Source organism: Xiphophorus hellerii, chromosome 10, assembly GCF_003331165.1.
Source record: "Xiphophorus hellerii strain 12219 chromosome 10, Xiphophorus_hellerii-4.1, whole genome shotgun sequence".
In the NCBI taxonomy this organism is placed as follows: Eukaryota; Metazoa; Chordata; class Actinopteri; order Cyprinodontiformes; family Poeciliidae; genus Xiphophorus; species Xiphophorus hellerii.
In genome coordinates, this window is record NC_045681.1 from 1,653,841 (window position 1) to 1,678,383 (window position 24,543).

Genomic DNA, 24,543 nt, shown 5'->3' on the forward strand with positions numbered 1-24,543 from the left:
TTTTACATGTTTAGAGTTGGCTTCTGGTAATTTATGTTTAGGATTTTAGCATTAGCTTTTGTAATTTTATGTATTTAGCAGATTAGCTTGTGATTGTTTAGCTGTTTATGGCTACCTTACGATAATTTTGTTTTCAGTGGTTTAGCCTTAGCATAACTAAGATTCTTCCCTCATGAGTTGGTGGTTAATGAAGCTAACATTAACTACTGCCTATTTTAGCACAAACATGTATTCTCCATTACAATCGTGGTAGCCATTTTGAAAAATGTCTGCCAGAAAAATGAAACGCAGGATCAAGAAAATAATTTCTATGGTTCAGAATAGAAACAATTGATGCCAAACAGATTCGTATAATTTGTGATTTTAGTTCAGAAATTAATTTTCCATGATGACCACAGTGGCCATCTTGGAAGATCTAAACATTGTCAGTACATACGATTTCTATAAGTCCAATTATATATGATTTGACACCCAAAACATTAAACTGTGGTAAATATTAAGTCTTCCTTGATGAACATATTAGCTGCCATCTTCCATTACTCAGTTATTTAAAAAAAAAAAATCAAGTCCCTGGGAACATTTGTACCAATTTAGGTTGGTTCTTCAGACTTGATAATCTGTAGTCTTGCACTCGTCCGGATCACATCAGAGTGTCGGCGCTGATCCGACCAGGCTGGCACTTTGCACACGCAGTGATTGCATCTTTTTGCTGCGGGAAGCAAACGCTTCGCTCCCCTCCTATCAGCTGGGATACGTGTTGACACGGCCTCCATGTTTGACAGGGCTCTGCCCTCATCTGTCCTTGCACAGCAGTAATCTGGTGATAACCGTTTTGAATATCATCCACGCCTGAGCGAGTCCAATCCACAAAGTGATGGTTTGGACAGCAGCGCCAACAGAAGCATTTCAGCACGCGGTTGGGAAAATCACAGGACCAGAAATGAGTGAAAAACCATTCAGACCGAGACGTTACTGTCAGGTTTCCCTGTTCAGGTTAAAATTAAAGATGATAATGACGCCTGTCTTTCTGCCCAGTAGTTGGATTGTTCTGATGTTTGTTATAAGCTGGAAACGGGTTTGGATTTGGCTATCTTTGCAAATTTCCCAGGAAGCCATCAGGCTGCAGGGAAACATTCATCTGGTATTTGCATGAATTCCGGTTGGTTCTTGTAGGTCAAACATGCAAATGGGGTCAGGATATGTTACAAAGATGGCAGATATATTTATGCTCACACACACTTTATTGTTGAGAATATTTGGTCTGGATTAGATCCTCATGGTGCAACATGTTGGGCTTTTCCCAAAGACTCATGATTAGGCCTGTTGACATAAATCGATTAATCGCATAATTTTTATTTAATTTATTTTTTTCTTTTTGCTCTTTTTACCAAAAACAGGGTAAGTCTCCAGTTTGTTTTTGTTGTTTTTTTTAAGAATTATTTTGTTGAGTCTTTATAATTAATTGAATATTTAAAATGTCTTCCAGTTCCAGTGTTGGCTCTTCATTAGAATTTAAAGTTGTCTTTTTATGTGTTATGTTATTATGACATTATCGTTATATCACTTTAAAATGGTCTCAAACACAACATTATTATAATTTCTGGGACAATTTACCGTCCAGCAAAATTTACCATCGTAACCCAGCAGTAAAATTTGTGCGTCAGTTTGAACTTTTTTTTTTTTTTTTACTAGTTTCTCAGGATGTTCAGTATTTTCTGCTCTGAATGTGAAGTAAAATGCAGTTGTAGTGAAAACAGATTTTTTATTTAATTTTTTCCCCTTGTGACCTCATCATTGTGCTGATGACCTGCTGATGAATGCTTTGCCTCCAGGGGGGAATGTCCTGCAGCTCGCATCTTATTAGGGTTTTTCTGCTGAAGAAACCTTTCTATCCTCGGGTCTCTCCCCGGTTTTGACCCCAATTCCTCACAAAAGCTGCGGCCGTGTCTCCCTTTACTCTTCCACCGCTAGTCCACAGAGGAATGTCGCGCTGTCAGAAACCGCCGCCGTTGTTTTTAATTCCTCCCCTGGAAAAGTTTAAGATTATTGCTGCTGCTTTTGTTCCAACCTGCTGGTGGTTTTCTCCGTCTTGTCGGAGCGGGTCAGAAATCCCCGCGGTGGAAGCCCGTCACCCCAGGTTGCTCGTCTCGGTGAGGTCACGCACAGCGGCGGTCTGAGCCGCGGCGCTCGGGCGCGCCCTGCCACCGGTCGCACACAAATAGAGGAAACAGAAAAACCACAATGCTTTGCTGCTCTAACCAGCAGAACCCGCTGCTGCATCCGAGTTCAGCTGAACAGAACATGTAATTCAGGAACGAGCTGGCATGAGATTCTCACGGTGCAACTTGAACCAAAAATAACCAGTGGTGGGACTGGATTACATTTTTAATCCAGTTTATTTGCAGACTCTGTAATTTGTTGACAAAATAAGAAACATTTTCAATTCAAAAACAAGTTTTGCAGCTAAACTGAATTAAAAAAACAAAACATCTTAGCTCAAGTACAAAGATATTTGTAGCTTTTAACCTATAATTTAGGTTATTTCACCATCAGATTGGTGCAAAGTGCTGCTACAGCCATTCAGCTTTCAGTGATCATTCATGGAACGTCTTGAAACAAATCCGTCGTTAGAAATGTGAATTGTCGGGACGCAGTAAGAAATGTTAGTGGAAGTTAGCATCACTTTGATCATTTTTGTAGGAAAATTTGCAATAAACTCACAATTATGCATTTTTTGTGTGAATTTCCACAATTGTGGAATTCAAAAAACTGCAATATTTGCCTAAAAATAAGATTAATTTTGTTTTGGGGGAAATTTAGTTATTGTACTTTAGAATGGTGAATGAAAATGAGTCAAAATAATCAGCAACAAAAAATTCTGCGACCTGCAGGTGGAAATTAGTAGTCGCTTAACACAATGTTGACCATTTTTGTGGGAAAATTGTTAATAAACTCATAATTATGCATTAGCACGTTGGATTTTTTGTGAATTTTCATGAATATGGAATTACAAAATATGGAATCTGCTTTAATAAAATTAAAATGATTTTCTTTGTTTTAGTCAAATACATATTTTACTTTCAAATGGAGAATAAAAATTAGATGAATTGGTGACACAAAGGAAATACTGCCACCTGCAGGTGGGAGTTGGCATCACATAAAACTTGACAATATTTGTGGATTTTTTTTTTTTCTTTGATGTGGATTTCTGTGGTGATATTTTGCAATTATTTACTCTGTTTTGGGCAAATAGTTTTATTGTGGTTTTAAATGGAGAATAAAATGAGGAGAATTAATCAAATGACAAAACTGGTTTTAAGGGAAACTAGATGAAGAAAAAGGATTTCAGTTATAAATGTTTGGCCCAGTTTATCTGTGGTTCTACTGACCTTTAGTTCCAGCCCAGATGTAGATTAAACTCTGCTCTACTGGGACCTGCTGCTGCGACTCTTAATAACTCAGATGGAGGCCGGCTTCAGCCGTCTGCCTGCTCTGTTTAGCATCCTGTGGTCGTGAAAGGAAAAAACGCTTGTTGAGCCGTTTGCTGCTAAATATAACAGATTATTAAATAAAGTCAGGAGCTTGTCGTGTTCTCGCAGCCGAGGCGTTTCTGGATCGGAACATCATGACTCATCGGCGTGCGGCGAGAAACTGGAAGCTAAACACTAAACGCGTTCCCACTGACCTCAGGCAAGCGTTTCCATCATCGGGTTCAACCCAAAGGAAACCTCAGTGAGGGTTTCCTCTGCAGGAAGGAGCATGATGTTTACAGAACCAAACACTGTCACTTCCTGTCGCCTACCTGACAAAATCCTTACATTCTTGAATTTCATTGATGGGTTTTCAAGGTTTGGAAAGTGCTTGGTTTCTGTATAAAGTCCTTGAAAGTGCTTGATGTTCAGACTGCAGAGTTTTGCTGTAAAATTAATCCTAACGTTTGATTAAAAGTCTAAATGTGGAAAACTTTTTACAGTAGAAATAACATGTAAACTGTAAAAAAAAATACACTTTTTATTCTCTTGTCTGAAGTTAAAACAGACTAAACTTGCTTTAGATCAGTTAAAATGACCAAAATTATTTATTTTGCTAACTGCCAGAAAACTTAGCAATAATGTTTATTTTTGCATAACTTTCATTGTTTATTGTGTTTAAGTATTTAATTTGAGCAGGAAGGTAATTCACCTTAGCATGATTTGCTTGAATTGTTACATTGTAATATTAATAGCTCAGTGACTTATTGATTGTCTTACGTTATATGTTTAACAACTTGTCTTAACTGGATGGGATCCGCTGCCCGAGCCGCCATCTTGGTAGGCAAGCGCAGCACAAAGCGAAGATGAACCAACAAAAAGAAAGTATATGGAAAATAAACTTCAGGCTTAATAGCTGTAACTTAATTTTATTGCTTAAGTTGGAGATAACCGAGGCGAGAGCTTCTCTTAAGCTGTTGCCATAGCAACTACCATGACAGTTGGTTACGTTTATCTATCAAGATGGCTGTCGGCTTCAAAGTTTCCAGAAATGTGACATCACATGAGAATTATGTAATGAAACTCTTTGTTTGTTTTTTTTTTTGTTTCTTTGTGTTATTTCCAAGGTGTGGTTTTGGAAAAGTTTGAAAACTTGCCTTAAATTCTTGAAAAGTTCTTGACTTTTCCTGCTGAAACATCGGACCCAGACCCTAATCTCTCCGGCTTGTCGGCGTTACTTTGTTGGGATTTTCTGGCCTCTTTGAGTCGCAGCTCAGAATTGCTAAGGCGATCAGCTTGTTTTTATTTGTAACTGATATCAGGAGCGAAGGAGAGGGAGGGATGAAGTTCATGTCAGACATTTTGGACCCAGTTTGGTCGGGATCCTGACCCAGAGTCCAGATTTGATTCTTGTGTTCATGAATCTGTTTAAGCCGCCCGTGTTCGGCAGATAGCAGGTCCCCGCTGGCTCCCTGTTGGGATTTATTTCCAGCTCCATGTAAAGAGCGACTGGTTGCCAGGTAACCGGCGGAGCAATGCAGCATGTAGGTGCGCTTATGTAACCCGTTTCCTGCAGCTCCTGCGCTGCACCGCTCCATGCTGTGAATGTGAAACCAGGCGGTCGGCTCTTTTAATCAGCTTTTCTTCCTCATTTTTAACTGCAGGAACTTTCTCCAAGCTCTGGTTTTTTGCAAACATTTTGAATTATCTATAGCCTTTTTTCTCCTCAGAGTTTAAAGACTTTGCTCTTTGTATTGCGTAAAAAGCTTTTATGAAGCCACTGTTGCACTCAATTCAGGACAGTTAAACACTTGAAATCTGCAAATGCAGATTTTTATTTCTGGAGGGCAGCAGCGTTTTATTGGGCATTTTCTGCCCTGTAATGACTTTATGCTGCTGTCTCTGTGAAATTATGTAGAGTGAACTCTTTATATCATAAATGTTTCTCACTGAAGTCACAAGGCCGGTTACTCATTTACAGGATCTGAAAGAAAAACCTTCCCTTGTCATTTATTACATCATGGTTGAGTATCTTCTGCTGCTTTGCTGAAAGTAAAATGTATTTTATTTATTTATTTTTTCTCGTTCAGGTGAAGGACCTGACCAAGTTTTTGGACCCCAGCGGTCTCGGCGTCATCAGTTTTGAAGATTTCCACAGAGGAATCTCTGCGATCAGTAATGGAGGTGAGGTCGATGCGTCTCGTTTCATCAGGCTGTAGTTTAATTTGTTGTTCCTGTTTTCTCTGAAACCTGAAGACGGATGATTCTGGCATCCCAGATTAAGTCTTAGAATGTAGTAAACTACCTCAGATGGTTTTCATCTATAATTCATGATGGAGTCGTTGCCTGTTTGGATAATTATTCCCTGTGCAGCTGTACTGGTAGACAGCTGGTGTGATGTGCAACTATGGTAACTGGCTTTTTTATTTTTTTTATTTTTGTTTTTTTACAATTTGAAGTAGCTGTGTTGCATCTCAAACTCAAATACCTGAACTTTGTCCCCAAAGTTTACAAAAGAAAAGAAGGAAGTTCAAACAATTTCTTCATAATAAACAAGGATCTTATCCCCTACCCCAACATCTTTAACCAAACAGTGTTTATGTCCATTAAAGGCCCAAAATATTAATCCAATTAACTTGATACAGGTCTGTGAGTTTTATAGAGTACAATACAAACATTCAGTAAACAAAAATATCAGTTGAATCTGCATAAGCCTCTGACTGAAAGCTGTTACTGTACGACGGTCTCATAATTACCACGAAGACTAGCTCTGCTAATCCATGTCATTTGCTTTTGCCGCTCCTCTTTAAGGGAGCATTCACACTAACGCTGTTTGGTCGCTTTAATCAAACTCCAATCCATTTGTCTAGAAAGTCCGGTTCGGTCGGGAAGTGTGAACATGAAATCGATCTCTGATTAGGACAAAAGAACCGAACTCTGGTTCTACTGACCTCAGTCTGGGTTGGGTTGAAGTGAACTCTGTTTCAGTTTGTATGCATATGTGAAGCCGACCTGTAGACTGCTCCAAAAGCAGGAAATGGACTACAATGCAAGGCTTTCTGGGTAAATGCCACCAAAACAAACCTAGCATTAGCAGGAAAAATGGTTGGTGTTTTTTTACTAAAGACAAACGAGAAAACCGCTAAAATCTAACGCCTCCATTTTTATTTACATTTTGTGAAGAAGGAAGCTGTGCTCAGTGTCTTCAGAGGTTTCTGTCGTTTCCTTTAGTGGTTCTTGGTGCAGCGCCCCCACAGACCAGGAGGGGAACAGGTTTCTCAATAAGTTTGGTTTGTTTGATTCAGTGCAGTGAAAGAACAGCAGCATCTGGAAATGTAACAAATGTTACAATTTTGATCTCCAATCGAACTGAATCTGCTGAACCAGCAGCCTAAATCTGTCAGGTTGGAGATGTTGGAGTAGGGGATAAGATCCTCCTTCATTATGATGGATGGAAGAGAAGCTTTGAATTTCCTCCTCCTCTCTGTGCATCCATGAAGCCTCATTTTCAGGTATTTAAGATGCTGATGAGCTTCTCCCAGTTCCAAAAACCTTACCTTGTTGCTACGGTTACGCTTCATAACTGTCCAATGGAAAAAGAGTAAAAAAATCCTTCCAGCTTTCAGCATCCAGAACCAAAAGCCATAAGACGGAACAAATTTGAGCTAATGTAACAGATCTGTGCTCAACATGGCGGTCCGGCCCACAGCATGACTCCGCCCCTCTCAGCTCTACCCACACATTGATTTGTAGAATTGTTTCTGCGTTGAGTGTCTCTGGTTACTGACGATATGAATAAGTCAGGATGTTTGGAGACACATGGTCTGATTGGCCGACTTTCAGAGCGCTTGGACAGAGCGTCCTGTTCGCTTCAATTATTCACCCTCCTCCTCTCTGCTTTCCCTGCGCCGGCCCGGTTTCTGGTTCTGACCCGTTCATCTGCTGCTGCTGTAAAATCACGGCTGGTCTTTACAGCCATGTAATGACAGATTCTTATAAAATACGTCCAACGTGAAATTAGTGGTTTGGCCTGCGTGTAAAATGTGAAACTAGAGTTGAGTTTCGGTTCAGGATTCCCACACGACTGATTAACAAAAACCTGCTTTAATTTTTATCTGGATAAATCCTCATCTGATCCCCCGGATCCATTTACTCCCATTGTGTCCAGGATGGAAGGAAAAAGGAGCCAAACCTGCAGATCCAGCCTGACGTGGCTCCCACTGCACCATGAAGAGCTTCCTTTAATCAGACCTCACAGCCATGAAAACTCTTTAATGTCTTCTAGGTGAACTTTATGCAGAAAACTGCAGTTTTGTAAGAAAACGTAATAACATTTTTGACTGTAAAACATTATTTATGGTTGAAACACTTTTTTTCAGTCTGATGAATCAAATTAAACTTTTCTTGTTTTTGAGAAGTTAGAATCACCAAAATAATTTCTATTTGCTAAATTACCCCCCAAAATTTTTTTTAAAATTAGAAAAACATTTTATTAAGGAATATTTATTAGGAATTGATTATTCCTTAATGGCTCAATGACTTATTGATCTGTACAGTCAAAATAAAGGTTGGCTTATATTTTATGTTAGACATTCTTATTGATTTAGTTTAAATTATGGTTTTGTTCTTAGACCAGTCGGGTGCAACAGACATTTCAACACATAAAAATGTTACCTAGTCAAATTCAAAAGTACTTTATTGATCCCAAAAGGGATTAAATGCAACTCTTTTAGAGTTAATGCCTCGCTCTAGATGGTGATGGCTGTGGGCAGGAAAGATCTCCTGTAGCAGTCTGGATTACAACACATTTGAAGAAGCCTCTGACTGAAGACACTTTTATTTTTTTCCCAATAATGATGCAGTCTGAGGCGTCTAAAAATTCATTTTTATGGTTCCACTTCACAACTTATCAACGACTATAGATGAATTGATAACATGGCTATTAACTATTACACTCTTTATAAATCATTAATTACTTATTATGTCTTAAGGGTGAAAATTAAATTACATGATAAAAAATTACATTTACAAATGCTTCATGTGTTTACAAGGTAGAATAACAACTCTAAATAAAATATCTAAACAAACTATTTGGTAAACTGTGATTTTCTCCTCTTCTAATTAATGCATAATAAACGGTTATTAATGATTTATAAAGTGGTAACATATCTAAAAGCTATTGGCCATCTACAAGGGAAACATTATTGCAAAATGGAACCATTTTTAGTTTATTTGTTCCAGCTGCAGGATGTAAAATACTATCAGAAGATATTACCATCAGTAAAAAAAACTATTATATTGAAACTGGTGATTAGAAATTAACTGAAAAAGTCAACCTGCTGCTGGGAAAGTTTGAAAATGTTAGAAAACTGTTAGATTTTTGCAGTAGTGAAGTGAAAGAGGCGTGTTGGATGAAAGTGTTGCCCCAGGCCGTGGAAATGCCTCGCTCCCCGCTGAGACTGGAATGTCTGAAGCAACGTTAAATATTCTCACTTTGACGTCAGACCAGGTTCTGCAGGTGTGTCGGGTCCGCCGCCACTGGAACCAGTTCATGTTGCTTCCTCCCAGTAAGGTGCCGTTGGCCGCAGTGGCTGATGGGACGCGGCTCAAGTTACGGCTGCTGCTGCGGGTCTCTGCTGTGACCTCACGACTGGCCTCTGGTTCGCCTCAGATGGAGGTCATGTTTACCGTCGCGTTGCGTCTTACTGCCGACTGTAAATCTGCCCAACCAGGATATCTGGGGCTGCAGTGCGCTGTAAAAACATTCACACCAATTCAACTACCTTGTCACGTTGCAACAACCAACCCTTTGTGTGTTTTTATTGTCGCTTAATGTGATGAAGCAGCAGAAAGTTGTGCAAAGTTATAAATTTAAATCCCAAAAGTGTGGAGTGCATTTTTTAAACAGCTGCAGGCTTTTCTGAGCTTCTCTTCCAGATTTTCACAATCAAAAATCTGAGCATTAAAATTCAAGTCTTTCCACATATTATTGGTAAAAATCAGATTTAGACTTGGACTAGGCCAAAGTCAGGCTGGATGTCCCTTGATCTCTTGATTTCATGTGGCTCCATGAAATCTTTCCATTTCAGCTTTTTGTTACTGGTTGTGTTGGTTGCTGAGCAGTAAATTAATTTGATCGATTATTAAAATGTTCTGTTTAAAGATTAATTTTTTTTTTTTTTTTGGGGGGGTGCTGTGGTGGCGCAGGGGCAAAGCACAACCCACGTATTGAGGCCTTAGTCCCCGTGGCGGTGGTCGCAGGTTCGATTCCTGGCCTGGCGACATTTGCTGCATGTCTTCCTCCTGTCTCATTACCCTGTTTCCTGTCTAACTGCTTTCAAATAAAGGCCACTAGAGTCAACAAAACCTTTAAAAAAAAAAAAAAAAAAAGATTAAATTTTTTGGACAATCTGGATTTTTAACTTTTTTTTTTCTTTTCTCCCCGCTATTTTTTGGGGTCTCATGATTCAGTGACGTCAGGCCGCCATCTTGTTTTTCTGTTTTAGCTGAACCTGTAATTCAGGTCAACTTGATGAAAGGATGAAGAACATGTTAATGTTTCTGCAGTTTTCCACCCAGAGCAGAACGTAAACAGAGGACTCCTGCCCTCATGTTACCTGTTTGCACATCAACAGCCGCTCCTCCATGTTTGCTCTGCTTCTGTTTCTGTTTGTTTCTGTTGCTGCTGCGCACACCAACACGCCTCCCTGCTCTGTCGGCAGGTCCAGAACCGCAGCTCTACAGCTACAACCCAGGGGACGGCGCCGGCGGCTGCCCAGAGGATTACGACGAGGTGAGACGTCCCTTCCACTTCCTGTTGGACTAGTTGGTCCCTTCCACTTCCTGTTGTGTCCCTTCCACTTCCTGTTGGTCCCTTCCACTTCCTGTTGGACTAGTTGGTCCCTTCCACTTCCTGTTGGTTCCTTCCACTTCCTGTTTGTAGGGACCCATGGCCTGAACTCCGTCTGCACTCGGCTGTCGTTACCGTGCCGACGGCTGCGCAGGCCCAGCACCATCCTGGCGGGTTTGGCTTCTGGCCCTCGAGGCGTTGGGTTTCCCTTGACATAAAATTGACCAGCTGGAATGCGCAGCAGTGTGTGAAGTTGTGTGAATGTGTGTGTGTGAATGTGTGTGAGGTTGTGTGTTTCCAGTTGTGGTCGACATTTCTGGAATTCCTGCCTCCGTTTGGGTTCAGGACTTTGTATATTTAACCTGCGTTATGCAGGACCGACAGTTTCTGCTGCTCTGGGCCTTTTTACTGAGCTGCAGTATCGGTGCCCCCTGTTGGCCGTGGCTTGAACTACAACTCTTCTGCAAATGTTTTCCTGACCAATCTGGGATTATTTTGAGTTGCGGTTGAATAAGTCTGCTTAAAAAAAGAAATGTTTATTAAATGAATGTGATGATTAGTTGCATAATTATATATAGCTTGCCTTCCTGTTTTATTGAGATTCTTTTCTCACTAAGAATCACTGAATATTGGGGCTGGAACTAATAATTTAGTAATATTCTGACTAATTGGTCGGATAAAAAAAATGGCACATTGTGCAGATTTTTCTTATCACTACTTAAACCCTTATACAAAATTTATAAATACATTATATATATATTTTTAGGTATTTTATTGCATAAATGTAACAACATATTCCTAAAATGAATTGAATCTGGTGAAGCTAAAGCTCTTTGTGGAGTTTTGGCTAAATCATGTTGACAGATGAATGTTTATCTTAAAAAGCAAAATGTAAATATTTTGTACAGTTTTGGTTCAACTGCTCTCAATATGTTTGGTCTTTTTTTCTTCTGTAGCAATTAATTCAATAATTGACAATAATTTCAACAGATTAATTGTGATTAATGGATTAGTCATTTTAGTCCTTTTACTATTAAAAGTTGATTTTCTTCATGAGGTCCACACTTCAAAAATTACACTAAAATTATAATATTAGAGATATTACAAAATAAGTAGGACTGTCATGGTAACAAATTTTCCTGGACGATAAATTGTCTGAGAAGTTATTGCGATAAATGATGATATTGTTTTGAAACCATTTTCAAGTGATGGTAATATTGGCATAATAATGCAAGATCACATTCTCAAAGATCAATGAACTTAAAATCCTTGTGAACATTTAACATGTAGCCAAAATAAATAAAACGGAAACAACAAATAAAATGAATTGTGATAAAAGGCCAGTTGAGACCAAACATCAGAGTGAAACTTTTATCATTCAGTTTTTGGTAGAAAGAGAAAAACAATAAATGTTGCAAATGGAAATTGAGTTTGTTTTAATGGACTTATTGCATATTGTGCCAGGCCTAAAATAAATCACAAAGAGCCCAAACACTCAAATAAGAGTGAATGCAGACTCTCTTCAGTTCAGATTATGACAGCTGGGAAATGATGGGGAGAAACGGGAGTGAAGTTTTTCTCCTGGGGAAACGCTCCAGCTGCTCCGCTTGCTGAAACGTGTCGCCTGAGTTTGGAAGAAGTTCGGCCCTGACCTGCATCCGCCGCCGCCTCGCTTTTTTCCTTTTGGGTTTTTTTTTTAATTTGGCCTGAAAGGCGTCTCTCTCAATGGCTGATCTGTTCTGTTGCTGTTTGCTTTGAAAACACGGCGAGCTGAGGACGTTTGGTAGCAGGAACGCCTCGTCAAACACGCTCAGAACGTAGTTCCTGTTGGTCCCTTCCACTTCGCCTGGTTTGATCATAAACAGCGTTGTTGTAATTTAACAGTTTTAGTTTGGCCCTGGATCGCGGCTTAATGATTTCTAGGGCCGGTGGGTTAGGAAGTGGCAGCGGGGCAGATTACCCAGCTGAGGCGTGCTGCTCTTTGGACTCGGCTCAGTCTCCTCCCCTCGGCCCGGCCAGCCGCTGAGCCGAGTGTCGCTGCGTTGTCTGTTTTCTCCCTGACATCCTCCCTGTGCCACGCTGACGGCAGGAGGCGCAGGAGTTACTGAAGGTGTTTCATGACGACTCTGTGGGTCAAACCCAGTGGAAAGGATGATTCTGGACATGGCGGTCGTCCCTCGGAGCCCCACTGCTTCCAGTGCCTCCAGTGAACTGGTATGTGGTGGTGTAGCTGGCGTTGTTAAGGTGTCGCCTTAATGTTGTTGTTTGAACCTGTTGCTTCGAGGTGTTAAAGCTTTGCTGATGGCTGGTGAGATAATGAGCTTAACTTGTCTGAATCCGCCGTCTCTAAAGTATTTTGATCGTTTGTTTGGTTTTCTAAACAATCCAAGTGAAAATTAAGTTTATTTTATCGTAACAGGTTATTAAAGAAAGGAGAGTTTTAACTGCAGAAGTGGGGAGAAATGTTTTTACTTGTCCTAATTCTCTGTTGTCTGGCTGATTAAATACAGGTTGTTGAATAAATGCAGGGTTGCAGCTTAACATTCAGTAATTGATCAATTATTCTAACGATTAATCAATTTATTTGATAAGAAAATATGCAATTTTTTCAGATTAAACAAAAAAAAATATTTTATTTGCTTTTTATACTATCTTATTAATTTAAAAGATTTAAATGAACAAATTCAGTTTGTTTTTCAATTAAGAAAATATTTTATTTTCTAAAAGTCAATGAAGGAGTTTCTTTAATGAATTCTTGATCTCTTGTTGCAAAGGATTCATCTGCAGTTTAAATCCGTCCTTTCTACGTAACTTAACATCAAAACAGCGCAGGACTGATCTGTTTTTATTTTAAGTTACTAATTAATAATTGGATACCAAAAGGTGTGTAATATACTTATTTTACAGAATTTAAACCAGATTAATTTTATGGGTTTTTTTCTTTATTTTAAATGCAAAATGTTTTTTTTGTTTTATTTGGCCTATTTACTGCTCTGAATGTGAGCTGTATACTCTTGCTGACAATAAATTACTAAATCAGTTTATTTAAATTATTGATTAATCGTTTCAGCCTTGGATAAATGCATCAAAATTAAAAACTTCATTTCTTTGTCTGTAGATGAATCGCTCCTCACTTACTTTAATTCAGTTTTGAGCCGATTTGAAGATCAGATGAAGGGTTGGAAGGATTCTTTAATTTGAAAAGTGTAAATCTTTCTCTGTTGGGTTTCAAACCTCGCCGGGTTTCAGCTCTAAACGTGATGATCTGTTTTCTGCAGCAGAATGAGGTGACGGACAGCGCGTACCTGGGCTCAGAGAGCACCTACAGCGAGTGTGAGACGTTCACCGATGAGGACACGGCGGCGCTGGTTCCCCCAGAGATGCACGAGGACGTGGAGACGGACAGCGGCATCGAAGCCACGCTGCACGACCCGGACGATGGGGGAAGCAGGTCTGTAAACGCGGTGTTGATGATTTCTGTGTTCTGACCCGGCTCTGACCTTTCGCACAGCATCACATGACCCCTGGCTTCGGGTCAAACCCAGGGTTCAGGCCGCCATCTTGACTTAATGACCTTAAGTCCAATGTGTGATTCAGGTTTGGAGAGCGGGTTAAACATTAGAGCTGGGCGATTAAAATTGGACTCATTTCATACCAAATCTGGTTTTAATCAATTAATACATTTTTGCTCACTTTTTTTTTTCTAAATTGAAAACTTATTGAAAATATTTTCAATAAGCGTCTGTAATTGTAATCATCCCTGCTGTAGCATTAGGGCCAGATGACGAGAATTTGTAATTACAGAATATAGTTAGTTAGCAGAATATGACGCTAATATCGGTTTAATATTCTGTTGTAGAGAAGCTGTAAAACACACAGGTCAAACAAGATGGCCGCCCTCAGCGTATTGACATCACTCTGAACTACGGAAACCCAAGTAGTTCTAAAATTACATTTTCAAAAACCATAAATGATCAAACTCGATAAATTAAATTCAATTAATTGATGAAATTTGATTAATCGAATGGACTCAATTAATCACTAAAAATCTGAGTAATCACCTAACTCTAATAATCATACTGCAGGCTTTGGAGCCCCACAGTATTTTCTTTTTTTTAAAAGTATTTTTAGTTTTTCTCTGATCTTGGATCTGACCGCTGCTTTGAATCGCATCCAGTGCAGAAGTGATGAGTATTTTGTATTTTTTCGTTTGAGCGAGTTGCTTTGTGCAGCAGCAGCAGGAAGTGCAGCGTAGCTCCGGTATCTGCTGACTGGGGAACCCGTCTGTCCGGCTTCTTGACGGGGACGCCTTCGGACTTCCCGTTCCATGTGTGAGCCTTGAATTCCAGGAAGTGTTGATTCAGCGTTTTTTGTCTTACTCTGGCAAAAGCTAATCTAATCCCTTCATTCCTCTCCCACTGACTGAGGCTGACCTGCTGCTGCTGACTGGAGGTTAGCAGATAAACCGTGTGACTCTGGCCTTCGTCTGCTCGTTCCAGCAGCCTGTTTACCAAACGCCGGGCGTATTAGACCGTCTGAGCTTCTGTTGTACCAGCAGCTGCATCAGTTTGTAGTTTTCTTGCTAAATCAGGAAATTTTCCACATTCTGTCACCTTACAAACATCAGCGGGTTTTATTTGAACTTTGTTTCAGAGCAGAACTAAGGTTAATGCATTTATACTCGTATGTCAGAATGGATGCGTAAAGGTCCAGAAAGCTGCTGAAGAAATGAGCAACGCTCATCAAAGAATTTGATATTAAAGGGGAGTCGTTAGGCAAAATGTACTTTTTTGACTTTTCCATCATGTTATAATGTTATTCCCTCATCAGAAACACCTGGAGTGTTGCTTTGATGCTTTCATGAATGTTTGAAAAATACTTTAAAGTCCATGGCTGTACAAAACACCTGAGTGGCCCTAGCCCCGCCTTCGAGGCGCAGCTCCTCCTCAGAGGGTCGGTGTTGTTTTACAGACACATGCTGCCATTTTATAGCACAATCAAGTTACTATGTTGCCTTCAGTTGTTATGAAAATGCTGCAGTTATCAAATATGACTAAAATAACTTCTTGATTTAAAGCCCTGAAATTGGGCATCTGTCTCTTTAAAAAGTTTTGCTTTGATTCTTTCATGCATGTTTGTGAAATCCTTGAATCTCCCATGGCAACCACTTGGCGGTGCTTAAACACCGGCTGACATAAATTTCTGCCTTGTTTGTCTGAAGCTCCGCCCTCTTTTCCCAAAGCTCCGCCTCTGGTGTAGCGTCACTCAGTTCCTCTGAAATCGAACATTCAGCATTGAATCTCATTACAAAGTATGGCTTCATAATGTATATTTATAGCTTCCTTCCAAAAAGTAGATTAATATTGCCGTGTATGTATTTCTGTTTTTGATATTTATAGCTTTTAAGTTTTGACATTACATCAGTTTAGTGTTATCCAGGAAATTACTCAAGAATAAAAAGGTATTTTTTAAAATGTCTTTCCAGGTACAGAGTAACTGATCAGATTATCAGTCATTTAATATTCAGATGGACCAAAATATAAAGTTAAGTGGAAATTTTGTTATCTTAAGAACTAAAATGACAATAATTCATGCAAGTATCAAAACCAGACAAAAGAAAATGTTTCCAAATCAGTTTCTTTCAATAAAAACTGCAGGTGTGTTTCTGGTTAAAACATGTTTGTTTTTCATTCAGTGGGTAGAAAATCCGGAAATTTTACTCGGGTAGAAATACTTCATAATAAAATTACTCGGGTAAAGGAAAAAAGTACGTTTGAGTAACTTTTGAAAAAGTTACTTAAGTAAATGTAACTAGTTCCGACCCGACTGTCAAACGTTGAACCGATGAAATGAAACTTGTAGTTCAGTCGTGGAGTTTGGTCAGATGAACCGACTCATCCAGCAACATTTAAAGTACGAGTCTGTTCACTCAGCTCAGGATTAACAATCTAACAGGATTAGTCCCTCCTGCCTGCGTCCACACACACACACACGCACACACACCCACACACACACACACACACACGCTCGTGCTCGGACCTCGGCTCGGTCAGCAGTACCGTCTGTTTGTCGCTCAGCCTGGAATCTGATTAAGCCAATCAGAGCGGCGTCCTTCATGTGGCGTCTGGTTCGGTCGCCGTTTTGCTTCGCGTCGCGGTGAACCGTGAAACTTCAGGATTCCTCTCTGGTTGTCAGGAGTTTTGACCCCAGTCGCCCCCAGGCTTTCTCGCCAGGGCAGCGCAGGGCGTTCAAAGATGCGATCGCGCTCCTCGCCGGCCCTCGGCGCCAGGGACCTCGGCGTGGGGCCCGCTTGCAAGGAAAAGGGTAAAACGTAAGTCGTAAACTAGTAGTTTTTAGAACGTTGCGATTCGAATCCATCATCTCAACCCGTATTTTTATTTTTTTTTACTCCTGGTGATTTTAACATCCTCATCCTGCGATGACTTCAACGTCCTTTAAACAGGAAAAGAGACTCATGTTTTCATGAAGTCGACTGTCCCGTTTAAACAGCACAGATGGCCTTCCTGCTGCCACAGAGGTTGAGATTTACAACAAGTACAGGAGGAGCCCTTGGGATTAATGTGAATTAACAGATTATCTTAACGAGCAGCCATTGAACTTGACCAGATTGCTGCGGTTCCTGGGGAAAGATTAGTCGTCGTCTGGTTTTTACTCTAAAACCTGGCCGGATTCTGGGTGCTGCACCAGTTTCTGTTTTTCTGTGTTTAAATGGAGGCAGGAAGTAATTTTACCCCTTCAGTCTCTCATTCATTACAAACACAAAATCCAACATCTTTTATTGGGGCTTTATGCCATAGCGCAACAAAAAGCAACTTATAACTGAAGTGTTTTTGTTTTTAAACTCATAATCTGTACATTTGTGTTCAGTACTTTGTAAAGATACTTTTCTCTGCATGTATAGCCAGAAGATGGTGGTAACTTGTTACTTATTAATTGCAAAAAAAGTACTTTTAGATGTACAACGCTGTACTTTATAGTTTCACTTGAGTAAAATTCAGGGTCACTACTCTTCAAGTTCAGTAAACTTTCTGGATGCTTTATTCGCTGAGAAGAAGTTCAATGAAGGAAGAAGAAACATGTTTGAACTAAACCGACGTAGTGAGACCTCGTGTTTATACACAAGCTTTGTTCAGCCTGAACAGTTCCTCAGTTCTCGAGTAAAAAGATGCCGAAGTAAAAGATGCTCTTCGGTAAATAAAGGCACTTCAACAAAGATGTTAAAGTGCAGATATTAAGATCTTTAACATCTTATAATAAAAATGTTGAAGTAAAGAATTGCACAACTTCAGCATCTTTTTACTCAGCAGTATTTAAGTGCTACTTTAAAATCCCCCCCCAAATGCATTAAACTTTCTTTTTTTGTTTGAACACAAATACTTTTCCAAGGCACTGTTCCTTTAAATTTGAGCTGCTATTAGCACCCAGCTAGCCATCTCTTTTATAGGTTTTCTCCTTCTTCTCTGATTTGGACCTGAAGTGAACGTTTTGTGGTTCTGGTGTTGCACACCGTCGTATTCGTGTGTGCCTCAGTAACCCGATGTGTCGGCGCCCCCTGCAGGTTCTCCCTGAACTCGGAGCTCCACAGCCACTCCCTGGTGACGGTCATCAGCGGAGAGGAGGAGCACTTCGAGGACTTTGGGGAGAGCAACACGTCGGACCTGCTGCTGGAGAGCAGCGTGGACGGCTCCATGGGGAAGGGCGACGCCACGCCGCCCGAGCAGATCAACGGCTCCGCCGTCATTTCCCCCAGGTAGGAGCGGTCGCCATGGTAACGCCTCAGTGCCATTTTTAAACGGAGACACTGCAGAAACAATGTTTCCCATCATGCTCGCTGATAAGGCGTGAAACACTGTCACGTTCCCAGCTGCTCGAGGCTTAAATTAACGTTCACAGGAAAAATGTATCGAATGCGGTTTACTCCCACCTGACTCCTCCTCTGATGGATGGAGAGTTACTTGAACTGGTCCCATCGAGCTTGATGGAGCTACTTCAAGGTTTAATCTGGGACGGACGGTTCTGACAGAGTTTGGAAAATATTCAGCCGAGTTTGTTTCTCCAGCACCGATAGAGATCCGCTGAAAGCTAAAACACGCTAACGGCGCGTTCAGCTGTTTGGTCCGCTTTGACCCGACTCCGGTCCGCTTTGACCCGACTCCGGTCCGCTTTGACCCGACTCCGGTCCAGTTTGGTGAATGCATAATCGAACCAAAAAAGTGAACTCTGGTTCTACAAACTTTGGTCTCAGGTTCGGTTTGAATTCGTATGTGAACACCAAGCGGACTGGAGACCGCTCCAAAAGCAGGAAGTGGACTTCAGCGCAGGGCATTCTGGGTAATATAAATGCAACCAAAACATTCTTGCTAGCCTAGCGCTAGCGGGAGAAATGTTCGTAACCTGCTAAAATCAAGAGAAATCCTTCGACCGCTAAATTCTGATGCTACAACATTTTTGTTTGTTTTGTGAATGGAGGCACTTCCGAGGTTTTTGTCGTTTCCCGCTGTGGTTCTTGGTGCAGCACCCCCACAGGCCAGGAGGGGAACAGGTTTTTCAAACGATTTGTTTGGTTTGACTCAGTTAAATGTGGAAGGAAACAGCAGCAGCTGAAAATGTAACAACTGTTCCTATTTTGAACCAATTCAGCTGGAAAACGCCATAAATTCTCCCCTCATATAAATGCTTAAATAAAAATCAGCAGAATGTTCCACCTTTTTCACCAGAATAAATTTAAAAATAATCACCAGCAGAATCAGTTTTAGTTTCTTTATAAAGTGAATTAAATGAGTTTGATACTAAATGTCCAGCTTTGGTTGTTGAGATAAAAGAAACAAACTTCCTGCAGATTTCACCCACTCAGTGTGAATGCGTCACTGTGTTTGGAGACAGTCACCCTCACGGCTGTGCATGTGTCCACACACACACACACACACACACACACACACACACACACACACACTCCTACCTCCATATTCCAGCTCTCAGAACGTGTAAACAGCTTAAACGCTGCTTAGCAAAGCGTTTCTTCACAGCAGTGACTCGATACTAAAGTCAAAATAATGATCAAATATTAACTGGAGTAAAAGTTTTCTGTCCAGTTAACGTTCCTCAGTATGCGCTTTCATAAATACTAATACTTTAGTTCAGCATTAGTTTTATATTTTTCTAGTTTTTAAAAACACAGACAGTTTACAGTTTAATGCGTTATTCATTCATGTCACAATCTGTAAGGAAACACCAGAAGGACAAAAAGGATTCTTCTCTCGGCCGGCTTAAAGCTTCATAAGTGAATTGTTTCCATTAGCACATTTAGCAGCGAGTACCTGAGGAGCATTGACATCAATAAGCCTTCCTGGCTCTGATTTTTATTTATTTTTTTGGTGCATTTCTTCAGACAGCAATATTAGCTCAGAGAGGAGATCGATCTTTTCTCAGATTATCTGACTCATAACAAACTAACATGGAGAAAAGTTGAACAAGTATGTAAAAAAGCATTTTTTTATTAAAGTTACATACTGCAGCTTTAAGTGCAGTCCTCGTTTGTGCCCACCTAGGACCACAAATGGCCCCTGCGCCTCACTTTGAACACCCTTCATTTAGATGAATCCACAGTTTTTATCTCTTGTTTTGTCCAGAGCTGAACCACAGCCTCACATCACTTTAACTCTTTAAAGCTCTGCTTTACGGGACTTCCTGTCGCACCTGAATGCACCTTCACCACCTCCTGTCTGCCACTCACCTCCTCCTTCTCTTCCTCCTCTTCTTCTTCTCTCCTGCCTCTCCAGCGCCCCCGCCTGCCTCCCTGACTGCTTCCAGAACTTCCTCAGGGAGGAGGCGCTGGACTTTTTCTGTAGCCAGTGTCACAGGCAGATCAGTCGCCTGGAGGATCTGTCCACACGCCTCAATTTCCTAGAGATGACTAGGTAACACACGGCTGCTGCTGCGGCTGCTGTTCATGTCTGCAGTGCTGATTAGGTCGCATGTCCCCCTCATGTCTGCATGCTAACTTGTAGAAACTCGCTGTGTTGTGGTGAACGTCCTCACATGGTTATAAAGTTCTGATCCCGTTTTGTTTTTCCATCCTGGCTTCTTTTTGTGGCTTTAGTTTCATGAGTTAAAAACAAAGTTTACTTTGATGAAAGATAACCGTAAACTGTTATCGTATGTTGGATTTATTTGAAATAAAGTTTGTTTTGTATTGTTTCCTTCATGACTGTAAAGGCCGGACAGAACCGGCCGGTTTTGCAGCAGATTTGCTGATTCAGGATCAAATTAGGCTCCAGGTTTTTAAACAGCTTGGAGGAAAAATATGGAATGAAGCGTGAAAAATGAAAACAGGAGAATCTAAAAATACAGGTGGACAAACTAAGCAAAAATTATGTCTGAATATTTGTTTCCTTGCTTGTTTCTGTCCTGGTTTCCTTCTTGCTTTTTCCTCGTTTCCTCGCTCAGGTTTCTGATTTATCCTGCAGTATTTTCTTGCTGGTCCTTTTGTTTAATCCTCTAAAGATGAACCACAACTTTTAAGTTTGGAAACTTAAAGAATCTGGAGATTAAAAATGTAAAGTAACTCTTAGTAACATGAATCAACAGACCAATCAGGCTTTGAGTTTTATTGATTCTTCATCAGTCCTGATATTAAATCTAAAACTTGTATTTTATATTTGTGTAAATCCTGTATGTGAATCTGCTCCTCCATCAGAGCCTTTAGAGCCTTTAAACCTGCTGCGGTTTGTTTGCTGTGAGTCGCTGAGCTTTATTTTGGTGACGGTTTCTTCCTCTCACTGTGTTTCCTGTCTCCCTTCAGCGCCGGGAAGCGGCTTTCCAGCAAGAAGGTGGCGAGGTGAGTGAAGCGCTCACCATCAGGTTAGCAGCCGTTGGCGAACGCCGCTCTGACTCCTCCTGGTTTCCACAGGCATCTGCTGCAGAACAGCTCCATGACTCTGGACACCATGAGCGACCTGACGCGGGACATCCTGGAGCTCGCCGACAACGACATCACAGACAAGGTGACGATAAAAAAATTATTCTATAATCAGTTGATTCAACAGAAACTCTGACTCAATTCAAAACACTGAAAGATTTTAAAATGTGACCAAGTTGTGTAACTTTACTGCATATCGTGGTCATTCATGCACCAAATATAATTTGAATAATTTTAAAACTGTTTTTAATTCAGTAAAATCAGACTTTTAAAAAAATCTTTCTATCATGTTTTAATGTTTTTCCTCATCAAAAAATAAACCTGGAGTTTTGTTTTGATTCTTTCATGAATGTTTGATAAATCCTTTAGTCTCCATGGCAACCATTCAGTTGTTAAAATACCTGTGTGGACCTTCGAAGCACAGCTCCTTCAGACTAGCCAGCAGCAATTAGCAAACAGCTGCTGAACTCATTATAGCAGCTGCTGCTCAGAGCAACGCTGGTAAAAACGCTAAAGGAGCCATGTTGGCCTCCAGGAGGCAGGAGCTTCTTAAAGAGACAGAGGTGATAAATGAGGAAGCAAAATTTCTTTATATTGGATATAAATGGCATTTTTATAACAACCGAAGGGAACACAGGTACCTGATTGTGCTATAAAATGGCTGCCATGTGCATGGCGAATGTAATACTGCCCCTCTGAGGAGGAGCTGTGCCTGGAAGGCGGGGCTAGGTCCACCCAGGCGTTTTGTAGCTGAATGGTTGCCATGGAGACTAAAGGATTAATCAAACATGCATGAAAGAATCAAAGCAGCTCTCCAGGTTTGTTTTTGATGAGGAAAAAATTTTAATGGAAAGTCAAAGTTGGTTTTACATGATGCTTTGAGTAAATATTCTATTTGTTTACAGTTTTTTCCACATAATTTAAACTGAATTTCTGGACCGATTGAACAGAAAAATTTGTTTTTGAATAAAAGTTGGAAAATAATTACCATAAACTGAAAGATTAATTTCTCTAGTTTGCATTCAGCTCTTTAGCGCCCAGTCTCTGGTCCTGACCTCTGACCTTTCCCAGGTGCTGCTCCTGGAGCGGCGCGTGGCGGAGCTGGAGAAGGAGTCGGAGGCGTCGGGCGAGCAGCACGGCCGGCTGCGGCAGGAGAACCTGCAGCTGGTGCACCGGGCCAATGCGCTGGAGGAGCAGCTGAAGGAGCAGGAGCTGCAGGCCGACGAGCTGCTGCAGCAGGAGAACCGCCGCCACAAGGAGGCGCTGTGCAAGCTGGACAGGGAGAAGGGGCTGGAGCTGGAGAACGCCCAGGCCCGGTGAGGAGACGGGTCTGGGTCACGGGCTGGCTTCAAACCCGCGGCCGATCTGTGATTATAATCTGGAGTACGGAGAGAAATAAAGGCCATAAACTTGAGTTAAAAAAATGATTTAGGACACCTATGGAACAAAAATAAACATTTGAAAGTAGGAATTAAGATTTGAAACAGAAAGAAAATATTTGAAAAGCAGTAAAATAAAAACTTGAATCTGAAAAGCTTTTAACTGATTTTTTACTTTTTTTCGTTTCGAATTAATTTTCATAAAACTCATTTGGAGCATAAGCAAACAAAATAAATGTTTTAATTCAAGACTTGAGAATTAAATGTTTTTTCTGTTTTCATATTTTAAAGCAAAATGAATAATCTGCGTTTTGCGAAGCAGAAATGTTGGTGAATGACTCCGGGTGTTTGTTGCTCAGGCTGCAGCAGCTGGACGATGAGAACAGCGAGCTGCGGTCCTGCGTTCCCTGTCTCAGAGCGAACATCGAGCGACTAGAGGAGGTAAAACTGATTTTATTTTATTTCTCGTTCTGTTGTCTGTTTTTGTTTTTTTTTTGTTAGTTTTTTTTACCCCTCCAGGGTCTTTTTGTGGGCTCTAGTGTCCCTTATATGACAGTAGGCTGACAGGAAACGGGGAAGGAGAGAGGGGAAGACATGCGGCAAATGTCGTCGGGTCCGGGAGTCGAACCCGCAACGGCTGCGTCGAGGACTCGAGGCCTCCAAATACGGGTCGCGCTAACCACTGCGCCACCGCGGCACGCCCGTTGTCTGTTTTTGTTTTAAGTTGCTCATCCTTTCTTTATGGTTTCCAGGAGAAGCGGAAGCTCCAAGACGAAGTGGAAACTCAGACCGACAGGCTGAACGAGGAGACGGAGTCCCGCAGGAAGATGGCCGACAAGCTGAGTCACGAGCGCCATCAGAACCAGAAGGAGAAGGAGAGCACCCAGGAGGTGGGCGGGGCCGGCGGGCGGGGCCTTCTGCAGCAGGACTGGGCTGTTGCTAGGCAGATTCTAATGTTTCTCTGTTTCCGCCTCAGCTGATCGAAGACCTGCGGAAGCAGCTGGAACATCTTCAGCTCTACAAGCTGGAGGCTGAGGCCAAGCGAGGCCGAACCCCCGGCGCCGGGCTGCAGGAGTACCAGACCCGGACCCGGGAGGCCGAGCTGGAGCAGGAGATCAAACGACTCAAACAGGTACACGAATCTTCTGCTCTGCTGCAGCGTCTTAAAGGGACAGTAACATGGAAAATTAACTTTAATCTTTCCATCGTGTTTTTATGTTTTTCCCTCATTAGAAACGAAGCTGAAGTTTTGCTTTGATTCTTTCATCATGTTTGAGAAATCACTTAATCTCCATGGCAACCATTCAGCTGTTAAAACGTGTGGTTGGCCCTAGCTCCTCCTTCTAGGTGAAGCTCCTCCCACATTCAGCTCCTCCAGACTAGCCAGCAGCAATTAGCAAACAGCTGCTGAGCTCATTATAGGAGCTGCTGCTCAGAGCAACGCTGGTAAAAACCTTGAAGGTTTAATAGAGGAGCCATGTTGGGACAACTTCCTGGAGGCAGAGCTTCAGAGAGAGCAGGAGCTTCTTAAAGAGACAGAGGCCCAATTTCAAAATGTTAAATCAGGAAGTGAAATTTGTTTTGTGTAGCATTTTTAAAACAACTGAAGTTAAAATAGTTGCTTGATTGTGCAATAAAATGGCAGCATGTGCTTCAGTTTTTGTTTACAGGTTTTAAAATCTGACTGTTTGTTTCCAGGACAACCGAACTCTGAAAGAGCAGAACGACGAGTTGAACGGACAGATCATCAACCTGAGCATCCAGGGAGCCAAGAACCTGATGTCGGCCTCCTTCTCCGACTCCCTGGCAGCCGAGATCAGCTCCGTGTCTCGGGCTGAAGTGAGTTTGAAACAAACCCGATTCAGTTTGATTCGTATTCGGAGTTGCTCAAACTGGCATCTGCAG

At 41.3% G+C, this 24,543-nt stretch overlaps 1 protein-coding gene and 1 long non-coding RNA gene across 5 annotated transcripts in view; one reads left to right on the top strand and one right to left on the bottom strand.

The window, feature by feature from the left end:
• Positions 1-24,543, top strand: part of rab11fip3 (RAB11 family interacting protein 3 (class II)) — a 33,058-nt gene that overhangs the window by 4,631 nt on the left and 3,884 nt on the right. Inside the window, exons 2-13 of one of the 4 annotated variants that reach the window (XM_032574218.1) lie at positions 5,561-5,654; positions 10,193-10,263; positions 13,599-13,771; positions 17,900-18,091; positions 20,121-20,258; positions 21,143-21,178; positions 21,251-21,344; positions 22,331-22,575; positions 22,998-23,079; positions 23,391-23,528; positions 23,615-23,770; positions 24,337-24,477. In XM_032574218.1, coding sequence (XP_032430109.1) covers positions 5,561-5,654; positions 10,193-10,263; positions 13,599-13,771; positions 17,900-18,091; positions 20,121-20,258; positions 21,143-21,178; positions 21,251-21,344; positions 22,331-22,575; positions 22,998-23,079; positions 23,391-23,528; positions 23,615-23,770; positions 24,337-24,477 — 1,560 coding nt within the window. Of the gene's footprint in view, positions 1-5,560; positions 5,655-10,192; positions 10,264-11,527; positions 12,535-13,598; positions 13,772-17,899; positions 18,092-20,120; positions 20,259-21,142; positions 21,179-21,250; positions 21,345-22,330; positions 22,576-22,997; positions 23,080-23,390; positions 23,529-23,614; positions 23,771-24,336; positions 24,478-24,543 lie in introns of those variants that run through there. The other 3 variants (XM_032574219.1, XM_032574220.1, XM_032574221.1) reach the window with 3 other exon arrangements.
• On the bottom strand, positions 8,149-10,205 carry LOC116727093 (uncharacterized). Its single transcript, XR_004340753.1, has 2 exons — positions 10,088-10,205; positions 8,149-9,223 (listed from the first exon to the last, which is right to left on the bottom strand). It is a non-coding gene; the product is annotated as an uncharacterized LOC116727093 (long non-coding RNA).